The sequence below is a fragment of the Macadamia integrifolia genome, chromosome 2 (assembly GCF_013358625.1).
Source record: "Macadamia integrifolia cultivar HAES 741 chromosome 2, SCU_Mint_v3, whole genome shotgun sequence".
NCBI lineage: Eukaryota > Viridiplantae > Streptophyta > Magnoliopsida > Proteales > Proteaceae > Macadamia > Macadamia integrifolia.
This window is the reverse complement of record NC_056558.1, coordinates 30612757-30626956: the sequence shown is the minus strand read 5'-3', so window position 1 is coordinate 30626956 and position 14200 is coordinate 30612757. Positions and strand designations below refer to the sequence as shown.

Genomic DNA, 14200 nt, shown 5'->3' with positions numbered 1-14200 from the left:
CCTGAGACAAAACAAAAAGACAAGTTTTGTAAAATATTATACACGTAAAAAAATAAAGGTGCTACGCTCGAAGGCCATAAGGTGGTTTTGGGTCAAAAAGTAACTTATGTATTCCTTCAGAATTACTTCAAATTTTCTTGATGTTCCATCCCTTCAACTTAGCCAACTGCACTCCAAGCAGGAGACTCTGTGTGCCTGCTTCAATAGAATTTTCTTTAGTTCTCTTAAGGTGATGGAAGATCTCCCAAGCAATGATATTGTTGTCAGAAATTTGTCTCTCAAGAACAAAGACTGATTGAAAAGGGGAGATCACTTGCTGAAGAACAGATTTGATTTTCCCAATTTAAATTTCGCCTCTCATATATCAAATGTAGATTAGACACATGATGCCATAGACATGTCTTTGTAAAACGGAAATGAAGTCTCTTTACATTCCAAGAGAAAGAGAAGATAGTGTTGAAGATTAAAAAACAAAGGCACACAAAGAGAGGACAGTCATAGTCTATGCTAAATATATCAAATCAAGAAGGAAGAGCTTGATAATATATATTTTTTCTTCTTCTCATTAGAAAAAAGGGGGGAGGGGGGGGGAGGGGAGGGGGGGGAGAGGAAAGAGAAAGAAAGTAAAGAAGGAAGAACTTGAAATATTAGTGGAAGAAAGAAAGGCTAGGAATAGATTCATCTCATCAATATGGGGTGTGAAACAATTCCTTCCAAAGAAAAATACTTAAACAGTTATCCTTAGTTTGTCAGAAAACCGACTGTCCTTAACTACATACCTTTCAAAGTATGAGATTTTTTTTTTTTAATTTTTTGATAAGTTTAAAGTATGTGATTTTTGTAAACCATGCATAGTGCATTGATTCTAACCTCTGCTTGAAGAGTAGGCATCAAGAGTATGGATGCTCAAAGGATTGATTCCTGTCACATTTGTCTTCCCCCCCCCCCCCTCTCCTTCTTCCCCTCTAGTGTGCATGAGTAAACTGCCCTTAGATAGTTCCTTGGAATTTTATAGCAAAAAAATAAAAAATAAAAAATAAATAAAGTAAGATTTAAGAACAAAAAATGTAAAAAATTATAAGGGGAGAGGTTTTGTCGGTTGTGCATGGTGCATGACCATGCACACAACCGTCGGATGTGGGTAAGGGGGAGTACCATAGACCCTCATCCCCCATCCAACGGTTGTGTGCATGGTTGTACATTATGCATGACTATGTACAAAAACCTTTTGCCAAATTGACAAAGTTTTCCTTCAACCACGGTGAATGGGAACTCATTCACCATGGCAGGTTCAGATGTGTGCAAGGGGTATTAAGAGGGTATTTTGAAAAACATATTAAAACCTTATAGGAGGTTGTGAATCCTAGGATGGAGTGGTGAACTTTTCTTCTCAATGGATGAAAACTTTCTCCATAAAAGAAAGGCAAAAGCTAAGATTCACAATGTAAAAGGAATTTTTTTTTTCCTGAGGCTAAAAATAGAAAATGAAAGATCACAAGGAGTAAAAACATCTACAGAGTATAACCGAAATTTGTTAAAAGATTTTCTTCCATATTACTCTCCCCACCCCAATGAGAAGAGTGTTCTTGCCCATATTATGAGAGAAAGAACCTTGCCAGTTTAATATTTACAACGCCAACATGCCAGGCTAATGGAAAGACATACGAAAACATCTTCAGTGCACAAGGCTAGGGGTAGCATTGCCTTTGCATGTCCGCCTATGTTTGGGTGTAAGCAACACCAGACTGGCTGAGTTCTTTTTTCCCATATTATATATGAAATAGAAAAGAAACAGCCTTTCACATGTTTTAAGTAACAGGGTACAAAATTTCCAACTAATGGAAAGATGATTCCACTTAAAAACTAATAAATCAAGAAAGACAATCACATAAGTCATGGCAATGGATGTTTAGCCCGATGGATGTCTAAATATCCAAGACTTCGAACTTCATCATAGGGGCTAATTCAAACCCTGAGAAAAACTAAAATATTTCCCAATTTTAACAATTTCAAAATTAGGCAGAAACTGAAATACTTCACCAATGTAGTTCATTTTTTCTGTCATTTCAATCGAGATTTTGAACACTATTAAGTATTGGGATAACCAAGAGAAGAAATGGCTCAATGTTGCTGACCACGGAGAAATGAAATTAGCTAATCTACAATTTTAAGATAGTAGTGACTTCACATCCTTTGCTATTCATATGCAAAGTCAAATTGCCATTCATATGCAAAGTTACAAATTGCTAGCAAAGTCTCAAGCCACTGGGATGTTTCAGAGGAAATGAGGGATGGCTTGCTGCAAAAGAAATCCTGATGTAACTTCTTTTCTTCTCTTTTCTTTTGTTTGTAATAAGATTTAACATTAACAGCAAATATCATGACAAAAAAGATAACAGAGAACTGTAATATAAAATCAAATCATTTTCCAGATCAGAGAGATATACATGATACATATAGATGAAAAAATAGGTATAATTCATAGGAAGGAATAGTCTTCTTTACAATACAGAACTCAATGAATCATGAAAAAACATATTCCAACCACTTGCAATTCAAAAATAGCCCCTTCCAAGGCAGTTAAGACAGCGTTGCACCCTGTAAAAGCATCAACCCACAGGGAAAGACTTAAAAAGTATAGAGAAACATATCCAACTTTGTTAGCTCAACACTACGTGATATCAACTAGACAAGTCATGAAGCATTTGACTGAGTTATCTTAAACAGATTCCAAGGAACATAGAAAGCCACTAACCTGTTCCCATCACATGTAGGGCAAAGACAAGGATTTATGACTACTGGATCATATAAAGGCGACCACTTTATTGTAGAATTGCCTCTGCATAACTTGCATGTGTAGAAACCTATTCCCTTACAAACTCCACAAGGTAATGCTACTTTTTTCTAAGCAATCAAAAGCAAAATATAGATTTAGCACCAACTAGAACAACGGTTATGAATTGCTAAAAGAAAGAAGCACATAAATATTTGTGTTCAGCTTCAAATCCCTACTTATGGAAGTAACCCACAAGCCAAATAACGCAATTCCCCCTACTCTATTTGTCCTCATACAAGATTTGGACAACTCCATGATTTTCCTTTTGCTCTCTCTCCAGTAGTCGTCATTCTTAGAGATCCAACTGTATGCAAGTCTGTTAAGCTCCTTGGACGACTAGTCATCCTTAGATATATACCTTCTGAGGAAAATTTTGTACCAACCAGCATGAACCCAGACCAAAATGAAAATCACAGAAGGAAATGATCAGGCCCCATGACATACACAACCTCCCTTCCTGAAAACCATGAGGTGTGGCCACTTCATCGATTGCCTCATACTTACTATCAAGGGCATTTTGAAAAGATAAACATAGTCCAAATAATCAGTCGAATTATTGGAAGCAACCCTTGCATCAGAGAGGTTCAACAGTGGAACTTTACAATCACTGGAAAAAAATAAATTAGTGAAGCACAAAACTTCATAAATTTTCTCTGAACCCTTTCTTTCGGGTATTAGCAAGGCCAGGCTAGTTTTCATCACCCAAAATGTAGTGTGTTAACCCACTTGAACTTGAAAAGCCAGGGATTAAGGATATTGTCAATGTCAAGTGTTCAACTGGAGTGGGAATGGAGGATTACCCTTCTAGCATCAGTAACAGCTTGCAGTGTTCGAATGGTTACCGAAGAAGCTACTGAGAGACAGAATATAGAACCAACAACAACAGCACCTGCAGTAGCTATCATACGCAACGGGTGGGGAACACCGCCCACCATTGTGGTCCACCTGCTCACCAGCCTCAAAAGAGCAACTGAAAAAACAACAGTGATGGAGCATGTCATTAACTCCTGAAATATTTCCCTGGACACCAGATTTTCTATATGGAACTGAAGTACGCTTATAGGTTTCATGACCAGCTATTATAGACATTGCATACAAAATTGGAGGTTCTGGCCTGGTAGATTAAAGTCTCAAGTGAAGTAAGGAACGGAATGCCCATCGGAAAACTCAGCTCACGGCTAATGTATGCATTCTCAAACACTTGAACAAGGGGTCTGATGTAAGAGAAGCTAGAAGAGAGAAAAATTACAGTTTCATATTGCCAACTGGTCCTGTGAGTTGACTTCCTAATTATGTCTCTGTTTGGTTGCAATTCTGTTCCGTGAGAATGATCTTTCGCCGAAGATTAGCTTTTGGTAAAAATGCTCCAGAATTGATCCCAGAACAGAAAGAGAACAGGAACAGTGTTTAGCAGACCTTTACAGAATCACTTTTTACCACTACAAACGATACTACATAAATGTTACAACCCTCACACTTAACCCAAATAATTATGAAAATGTTATTATCACATTTGCCACTATTACCAATAATTACGAAAAATGCCATTACCATTCCTTTAACTGGAATAATCATGAAACTTTCATTAACATTCCATCTAACTGGAATAATTATGAAAATGCCATTACAACTGCGTATAACATAAAATGTTTGGATTACCTCATTTTTGCATTATAAACAACAATGCATGTCAAAATAAGCACCTATATGAACAAAATGATGGTGCAACTAAAAATAAATAAAAATCCAATAAGCAATGGTCCCTACAAGATAAAATCGACATCTAGGAGGAACTCCCTCATCAAGAATTCAAGATAAACCTCTCCACATCCCCTCTATATGATGTTATAACCCACAAAAGAATCCGAAAGAACCTTGCTAGCTTCAGCAAAGATTGAGAAAGTTACATGCTGAATGGCATTCCAAAATTCTAACCACAATCAGGAACTTTTCATACTAGGTAAAAAAATCAACTTAACTTTCTTAGACAATAATGTCGTGTAGACCATCATACAACTGCCCAAGAAAACAATGCCGACAGATATCCCTAGTACTATTAGTACCCTGACCAATGAATCATTGATTCAGCATCTCAATTGGAATAATTAATTCTACACCTTTATTTTATATATAGCATACAACCATCAAAGAGTTTGTTAAACACTAATTCCAAATAGATACGAATACCCAGATGACCCAAGCACTCTGGCAAGTGCCTCCAATTAGGATAGCCACCTAACCTTCAATCAATTGATGAGCAGCAACAGAAGGATATTAGATAAAGTTGAAAGCTCAGATGATGGATTTAAGCTCCAATTCACCTGGATGCTATTGTGCTTTTTAATTCCAAGTACACCCTTATAATACTGCCATCATGGTTCCCAAATGCCCTCCCAATGCCAGAAGGGGCTGGACCCACATTTCCATAACAATTCCCATAAGTATTAAGTTCTTGGGATCAAGAGGCTGAAGTGGAGAAGAGAAAGGAGTTGAATTCACATGTTTCTTCAAATTCCTTGTTATCAAATCAAGAATTGAAAATTCTTCTTGAACCAGAGAAAGACACTTGACTTCCATCTCCATAATCCCAAAATTCCATCCCCCAGAGGGAAGTAGAACATACGGAGCATCTAAATATAACACATTCCTTATGGTGTCTATAAATGAGAAAAAAATGAGGGAAAAACAAGTATAGACAACGATATTATAGATAAAATTAAGATAAACCATGGTGCGATAAAAGGCAGAAAGAAAATCAGTTGAAGACAATTCTGTACTCAAACCCATGAAGCAGGGGACCTGTGTCTCGAAATCCTTCTGAATCTAAAGCAAGACAACGGATTCATTTTTGGAATTTCGTTTTCTGTTACTGGAACTTACTGTCCACTGGGCTATGGGCTCTCATCTTCTCACCACTTCTTCTATTCCTCAATTCACAGGATAAGAATCAAAGCCCAAAGAAGCAGCAGACCAGAGCAGGGAGAGCGTATATTTATCTTACTTTAATCAAGACATTTCCGCGATTGAATTTCCCAGCCCAAAATATCAAAGAACTACACAACCTACTGCGCAACTTAGAAATGATGTTACTAATGCTAGTGAAGCAGCAAATGGAGAGGTAGTACGACTGACACTTGAAAGTCGTCAGCTTTGGGGAGAGAGAGAGAGATGAAAAAGGCCCAAATCGCAAGATCCGATATTTGAAGATGAAAAAAAACCCACAAATCGAAGCTTTTAGATGGGAAAAAAAAAAACCCAAATGGCAACATCAAGAGTAAGAAATAGAGAGGAGAGAAAAAGAGAGATATATCGACAGAGAGAAAGTACTGGTTCGACTTACGACTGCTAATCCCAACACTGGCGATGTCCGCGAACGAGTGATGATACTCTCTGCAAAATGCAAACATCAGTGAGAGGTATGGGAGTGGGCAAGAAGTAGAGCGAGAGAAAGAGAGAGAGAGGCTACACCTGTGGAGTTCTTCGCCTACATGTAGAGTTCTATGCTATCGGGAAGACGATTGAAGAGAGAGGCTCTTGGGAAAGACTGTCAGTCGTGTTCTGAAGGGTATTTTTATTTGGATTTGTCCAGCAAGAATAGAAGATTAGAACAGGTTTGTCAAATAGACTTCGGCTGCAGTGGTAATCATTCAAAAAAATGTTTTTTTTTTTGTGTTTTTTTCGTTTACATCAATAAGAAAATAAAATATTTCACTTGCTGTCCACGGTTATTTTTTATTATTATTATTTTAATGAACTAGAAGTGAAAAAAAGAAAGGGAAACGTTGAAACATAGTTAAGGTCCGTTTGATAACATTTTTATGCCGAGAAACAGTAGAAATAGATTTTTCTATTTTTGTGCTGATAAACAATTTTTTGAGTGTTCAAAAGCGTTTGATAAACCAGTTTCCTGAAACATTTCCAGATAATTTTTTTTTAATCAAATTTGGACCCTGTCAGATAATTACGGCACCATTTGATAACATTTCTGTCGTTACTGTGTTTAGAGACGAATTTTTAAGTGTTTGATAAACCTTGATTCTGGAAACGTTTTTCGCACACATTGCTATTTGATAACAGTTGTTTCTGGAAACGTTTACAGGAAAAAATTTGTTTAAAACAATATAAAACATCATATTTATTTAATTTAAAAAGAAGACATAACAATTTGGTCCAACACCATTTTCAAAACTGGAGAACCTTGTACACTTTATCGTATATCATCATTTTTAACTACTATAAATTAATCTAAAAAACATTATATATTGTTATTACATTCATAATATGTCAAATGTCTTAAACAATAGTTAATTTTCCTACTTGATCTAATTGCCACCTTTGTTTAGATCTAACTTGTTAATTGCATCAATGATATTTGTAAATATCCTTCGCTTTTCCTCAGAGACTTCAATATCGCTTTTCAGTATTCTTGTCTTCTCATACACCAATGCAGCCTAATAAAAAACAATACAAATTACAATCACAACACAAAAAGAGAAGTCATTAATTTCCATATAAAAGAAATTTAATTCCAAAAAAAGTTGACTAACCTAGGGGTGTCAAAACCTAACCCAAACCGATAAAACCAATCGAAATTGACCAATAAAACCTGAACCGAACCAAATCGATCCTTATTGAATTGGTTTTGGAATGAAGTATGTTGGGACAAGCTGAAAATCGATCCAAATCGAACCAACCAATAACCAAACCGAATGAAACCGATAAAAAAATAAATGATTATGAGATTATATATTGGTGAATTGACTATCCATTTTTTATAATATTAGTGAGAAATTTTTTTATTGTAAGAGGAATTTTTACAAATCATTAAATATTAGATTACAAATAGAGAAACTGATTTGTAAATTGTAATAATGCTTCCATTGATTTCCTTGTTCATTATTAGTTGGATAATTAAATGAATGATTGGCTAATAGGATTCATTTTGTGATATCAATATTAATTATCTTTTTAGTTATTTGTTATCCATTGGCTTCAATATTAGTTATTTTTCTCATACAATGATAAACCATGATTTAATCATAAATTTAAAGTTTTTTTTTTTATTTGGTCAAATCTTGTCACTATAAGTTATAAATGTAAAATTTTATTATGGTTCACGCCCAATAATAAATCGATCTAAACCGATATTAACCCAATATTGAAAAATCGAAATAAACCAAAACCAAACTGGACCGAATCCAAAACCAATTGAAAACCGAAGTTCCTTAACGGATTGGTTTTGATCTCCCTCATTCCTAGACCGAAACCGATTCATCCCGACCGAATCCAAACCGAACCGACCGATTGACACCCCTAGACTAACCATTAGGATTTGTTTATCCAAAGATACCCATGAGTCCATTACAGAATCACAGACATGCCCACAATATAAATCAAAAGTTAGTTAAAAGAAAGTAAAAGCTACAAAAGAGAAGAAGAAAAATTGAAAATGAAAAACAGGTTACCATTGATCCAGTTTTTGGCTGGTCGGAGATGGTAGCCAATTCTATAAGGTTGCTGGGTTGCTGGAATACTGTTATGATGAGATTGAAGGTTTAAGAAAGCCTTGTGAGAGGCTTCAACATGGACTCCATAGCCAAGAAGAAAAGAACATACATAACCCAAATAAACCAAACAGCAGTGAAGGCCATGGCTTCTTTGAAGAGAGAAGAAGAGATGTAAAGAGGAAGAGAAGGAATGAAGAAAGAAATCTGCTAGTGGGTATAGGAAATTATTGTTTACAATGCCTACATACATACACATGTCAACCCCTCCATCGTCCATTACATTATTGACATCAAATACACTAGCACAGTACCCTATTGATTTGTTAAGAATGTTGCTAGCTCCATGGACCAAAACACATTAACCACCCTAATAACACTATCTCTGTGGGTTGCAGTTTTCTGAACATTTAAACCAGAAAAAGGTTCCTATTAAAGAGATTTATCCATAAAATACAATGCAAAGTAACATAATTTGTGCTATGATATTTCCTTGCAATAGTCAAACCTGGAATATAATCTTTGTGCAGAGCTAGTGTATTTGGTGTGTCTGTAGAATCAATGCAGTGCTCTTATGATTCCAAAGGGAATAGTGTGCCCACTATTCTATTGCTAATGCAGGAAAGGTTAAGACTCTCAAGCAGGTCTAAAGGTACAGGAACATTGATTTATATCGTGATGGGGGGAGTTAGTAAAGCAATTCCCCAAAGTTGTGGAGATTAATTTCCATTGAGATGGGGGAATTAGTTAACCAAAAGGGTTAATATGCCAATAGGGCCACATATCCTAACTAAAACAATGATGCCGATCTATGGATGTTTGGACTCTCACGATGCAAAAAGAGCCTTATTAGCATGTAGTTGGAGCTGACGATGAGCATTGAACCCAGGTCTACAGTCTGAGTCCCAGAGACTACCCACTTAATAAGCTGGAATGAACTGGATATTGCATAACCAGTGAGGGAAACACAGAGGTCAAGGACAATATGGAGAAGAAACTCATGCCTACTCATCCATCATGCATTACATTATTGACATCCACATACACTAGCAATGCACCCTATTGCACTAGCACCTGAGACTGCCAAAGATCGGCTCAAAATAGCCAAACATCGACTCAAAATTTCACAAAAATTACAAGAGCAGCTCCAGTCATGCAAGTTAACCTTCAGAGTAAGAAGAAGAAGAAGAAGAAGAAGAAGAAGAAGAAGAAGAAGAAGAAGAAGAAGAAGGAATCCAACATGCAAGTTAAGCTCCAGGCTGGATAATGTAATGCATGATGGATGGGTTAAAATACCCAAAGAGCAGCGAGAACACAGATTAAACAGAGACAAAAATTCAGAGCAAACCCCTTTTCTGGGCATGATCAGAACAACATTACAAATTAAAAAAAAAAAATTCAGAGCAAAATCCACCTCTTCTGCACTTAAAATACCTAAAGATTGACTCAATAAAGGAGCCAAAAAATGGCGTCCATAATGAAGAAATTTTTTTTGGGACAAAACTAATCCTTAAAATTACAGCATAAATAACCAAAATCGTACCTGTAGAAGCGAGGAACCAAAACCCTATGTAAAACCTCTCAAAATCCTCTGGATTCTCCTCATCTTTTCTCTCTCGCTAGAGTTCCAGAGAATATTATGGAGTCATTTGAGCAAGAGAGAGTCACCAGAGCTACTGCTGCAGCTTTACCAGAGCAATGGAGACGTTTCAGCAAGAGAGAGTCGGAGACCAGGTTCACCGGAGCCATGGAGTCGTTTGAGCGAGAGAGAGAGGCAGAGAGAGAACATGAGGCACCGTCTTCAAATGTCGAGGGAAAAATGTCGGGGTTTGGGTTAAAATTGGTCCTCATAGTTGTTTCAAGAAACGATAAAAATTGCAATTTTTGTTTCTGTAATTAGGTGAAACCGAATAGTTTTGTCAAAAGCTTTTTGTTCCGTTTCTGCCGTTTCTTGACACAAACGGCAGAAACACATTTCTTAAAACGTTATCAAACGGGCCTTAAGTAGAGTTGAATGATGTCTATAGGAGAGTTTAGAAGCCATGAATAACAGGCTAGGAAAAACTTCCACACATAAAGGCATGCAACCCTTGGCCTATCCTCACATTGAAAGCAAACCCCAGCAGCTAATCCTTCCATCTTTAAGAAAAAAGACTCGAACAGTGCTAAACACAAGTAGGGGAGGTTGTTATCAACCCCATTTGATCACAGGCCCATTTTGTTCACTAAAATCCATATATAGAAAATTCATGTGTGTTCCTCCCTATCCAATTGTCTAATGGACAAAATCAACACTCCACAAAAGTTAAAAAGGCTGCCCACCTAAACATCCTCGCTAGGATTCTGCTTTAGGTTTAAAAGTGTGATAATTAGGATACCAAGAGTGATATCCATGGATTCCCATCTCAATCGTCCCATAATCAACGTGTCTCAAATCTCAATTGGAACTCACCTAACTCATTGGAATCAATAGATGAAGAAATTGGGTTAATCAGAATCGCTGTGTCGATCGATTTCAAATCAAATATGTTGATTTGTCTATTCTAATCCAATTTTTAACACTTTATCTTCACACAAAGAGGATGGGGGTTTCTGGAATTTGCAGAACCACCATTACCATAACCTGTCATCAAAATTCGAAAAGAAGTTTGAAGGGAAAACGAAACAGCAAACCCCTAATCCCCAAATTTTAGGGCTTGGAGGTGAGATGATACCTTGCACAGTAGAAGAGAGGTTGAGCAAAAGGAGAAACCAACAACGTGTCTTCGCAGAGGAGTTGCAGGAAAGAACCTTGAGGTCGTTTTGGAGCTTGTAATAACTTCGAACATGGAGATGAAAGACTACGGAGCTTCCACTTCTCACGGTTTAGAGAACGATGAGCACCACGAAACAGGTTTGGGTTGGGAGTTGAGAGCTCGGGAGGGCTGCCACTTCAAGGTTTTGGTTGGGAGATGAGAGCTTGGGAGAAGATGACTTGTGCGCTATAGAGGATCCGGATCCGTGGAGCTATTCCGCCTAGGTTTTGGTTCGGAGAACGTCGACTTTTCCTCGGGTCTTTCTCCATTTTTTTCCGTTCCACTTGTCTCAATAAACGAAAAAACAAGTCTACTTTCTTTAAGCATAAATTTAAATAAATTTAATTTAGGCACTCATTTGATCAGGTTTATGCAATTTCTATGTTTAGAAATAATAAAAAAATATTTTTCCTGTTTTTTAAGTAAAAACGGATTTTTCGATGTTTGTTAAATCTGTTTCTGTAATCTTTTTTTGCATAAATTGTTATTTGATAACAGTTGTTTTTTAAAACATTTCTTGCAGGCATTGCTATTACCATTAATTACAAAATTAACATTAATTCAAAAAAAGGCACAACCAAGTAACGTCCAACACATTTTTTCAAATTTTGCAAACTTTACCGTAACTGATATGCTTTTTAACAAATAAAATTTTTCTAAAACATTATATTAACAAATAAAATTTTTCTAAAACATTATATTAACAAATAAAATTTTCCTAAAACATTATATTAACAAATAATTTTTTTCTAAAACATTATATTAGTTATTACAGTCCCAAGTTGTTAAACAACGGGCCTATTGGGATATATTATTTGCTATTTTTATTTAAGTCCAATTGTTAATTAAATGCATCAAATATATTTGTAAATATCCTTGTCTTTTCCTCTGAGACTTCAATCTCGTTTTTTTGAATTCTTTTATTTTCTTTCTCACCTTGTATTGCTCTTTGTAAGTATCTCTTGACAAAATCAAAGGAGGGAGATGACGAAGGTGAGTGAGCTCCATTGTTTGAAGTTTCATCACAATCGGTTGAATGCGAGCTAAGATTGGTATTGGAGGAACTGTTGTCAACACTAATCCATTTGAAAAATTTACAACCTCGATCTTGAACGTGGATGTCAAACACAGAGGTTATTTTAAAGTGTATTAGAACATTATTTTTCATAATAAGGCAACTCTACATAAGTTTGTGTATAAAGTTACACCCTAATTGATTTTAGGCAACACAAAAATCTTCGACTATAGTCTGCTTCGATCTTTGCTACTCGTACCTTACATTGTCCTTCTCCACATTCACATTATCTAAATTTTAGACAAATGTCGTAGTTTCAATAGACGCTTGAAATCATTGTAGTCACCTTGTAATTTGTTCATCTTATTACAGAGTTCATCCTTCCCAGAAAGACGTTGGAATTTTGCTTCTAGTCAAATTTTAATATTATTCCAAATTACCTTAGCGAATGTTGAGTTGGTCTTTTAACCATTCCTCACAGTCAACCGTTAAGTTGACAAATTTGTAGCTCAACCACATTCCAAAGAATAATAGTTGGAGTAAGACCTCTTTCAAGTATTTCAGATTCTCTTTTTCCTCATGCCTTTTCTTCAGTGAATCAAGGATACATAAAGATATCAGAGAGGATCATAAAATAGTAGCCATTGAAACCAAAGCATGATATTTTAAGGTAAAGTTCATGCAGTGATAAGAATTGTAGAACCAGATTAAACCATAAGTTTCACCACTTCATAAAAGGATGAAATGAAGAAAAGGGTATGTCCAGTCAAAAAATATATCAGCAAGAAATAAGGAAAAGAATTTCTTAGCTCTCAAGTAAAATAATGAGATTTAGTCATTGACACTAAATGCTGCACAGGAAAGAAGCCAGAAATTCTTCAACCAAAGAAGAAAGACTATATAACAGAAAAAAAAAAACAATCTAGTAATGCCCTTTTTCTCAACTCTTTTATCACATTCCCTTTGTGAAGACGACCTTTAATCTATGGCCTTTTCTCAACTCTTTATCACATTCCCTTTGTGAAGATCACCTTTAATCTATGGCCTTTGATTATATCTATATCTCTTAGATTACCAAAGCAATCTCGTAACTCTGAAACCGATCACTCCCAATTTTATTATTTTCAGCAATTAAGGAAGCAGCAGATGTTAAATGGGTCAAATGATTGTACTAGAGCGACTTCCCTCATCTTCATTGTTCCCCTCATTCCTCTGTCCCTCACCATCATTCCAACTACTTGAATCCCATTTTCATATTCGTCTAAAAAAAATCTCATTTTCAATTTTCATATATTGGAGGAAACAAGATACCCCCTGCTTCCAAATTTTATCTCAAATTGCTTACAATCCATGCATACAAATCCAAGGCTAAGGTAATCCAAAGAACCACAGCGAGACAAGCCAAAACAAATACAAATCATGCATCCAGAGGATTAGAACAAGAATGCTTGAAGTTTGCTATTTTTTTTTTTTCCGTATCTTTGAAAAGCATACGATAAAACGTGTTTTAAACGATAAAAAAAACAAAAATGCGTTTATAAATGTGTTTTTCTTAACCGTGGGTGGGACAGATGTTTGATGCTAATTCATACAACAACAACGGATTCTATCTCATTTATTTGGAGGTATTCATCGGGATCGATTTCAATTTATGGAGAAAAAATCTGACTATTTCCATCAAAGTCATTTCTTGAATCATAACAAAGTTAAAATTTTGATTTATGTTTTAAGAAACGGTTGAAACGAAATAAGTTTGTCTAACCGAAAATGGAAAAATTTATTTTCAGAAACATTATCAAATAGCTCATGATAAGAAATATTCTATCCAAGAAAATTCATATATCCCCAATAATTTCCTCAAGGCCAAAACATTATGTCTCCTTGAAACTCTGAAGAACTGGAGTGATGAAGAATCCGTGAAGAACTCTTGCTCGATCTCTATTCTCCCTCAAAACTATTGATCACTGGTATCCCTCATCCCTGTCTCGGTGGAATCAGACTAAGAAACCCTTTCCATGAAGAAAAAAATGTGTGTTCTTTTTTTTTTTTT

At 35.8% G+C, this 14200-nt stretch overlaps 1 protein-coding gene across 5 annotated transcripts; it reads right to left on the bottom strand.

The window, feature by feature from the left end:
- Window positions 1-2381: 2381 nt before the first annotated feature.
- On the bottom strand, window positions 2382-11419 carry LOC122070005. Of its 5 annotated transcripts, XM_042634110.1 has the most exons (8): window positions 11055-11418; window positions 9884-10963; window positions 7170-7287; window positions 6305-6394; window positions 6177-6226; window positions 3637-3806; window positions 2756-2904; window positions 2382-2598 (listed from the first exon to the last, which is right to left on the bottom strand). In XM_042634110.1, the coding sequence occupies exons 6-8, from the start codon at window positions 3769-3771 to the stop codon at window positions 2556-2558; spliced, it is 327 nt and encodes a 108-aa protein (XP_042490044.1). In that variant the 5' UTR covers window positions 3772-3806; window positions 6177-6226; window positions 6305-6394; window positions 7170-7287; window positions 9884-10963; window positions 11055-11418; the 3' UTR covers window positions 2382-2555. The 5 variants fall into 5 exon arrangements, with proteins under 5 accessions (XP_042490044.1, XP_042490050.1, XP_042490058.1 ...); XM_042634116.1 differs by lacking the exon at window positions 9884-10963; XM_042634124.1 differs by lacking the exons at window positions 6177-6226; window positions 6305-6394; window positions 7170-7287 and having other exon boundaries at window positions 11055-11419.
- Window positions 11420-14200: the final 2781 nt, after the last annotated feature.

Excerpts from the sequence above, each read along its gene's own strand:
- LOC122070005 (XM_042634124.1), bottom strand. The coding sequence starts at position 3,771 with ATGGTGGGCGGTGTTCCCCACCCGTTGCGTATGATAGCTACTGCAGGT. Across the intron at positions 2,905-3,636 it reads CTGTTACTGATGCTAGAAGG|AAAAAAGTAGCATTACCTTG; the intron begins GTAATCCTCCAT and ends TTGATTGCTTAG. Across the intron at positions 2,599-2,755 it reads CCTACATGTGATGGGAACAG|GGTGCAACGCTGTCTTAACT; the intron begins GTTAGTGGCTTT and ends ATGCTTTTACAG.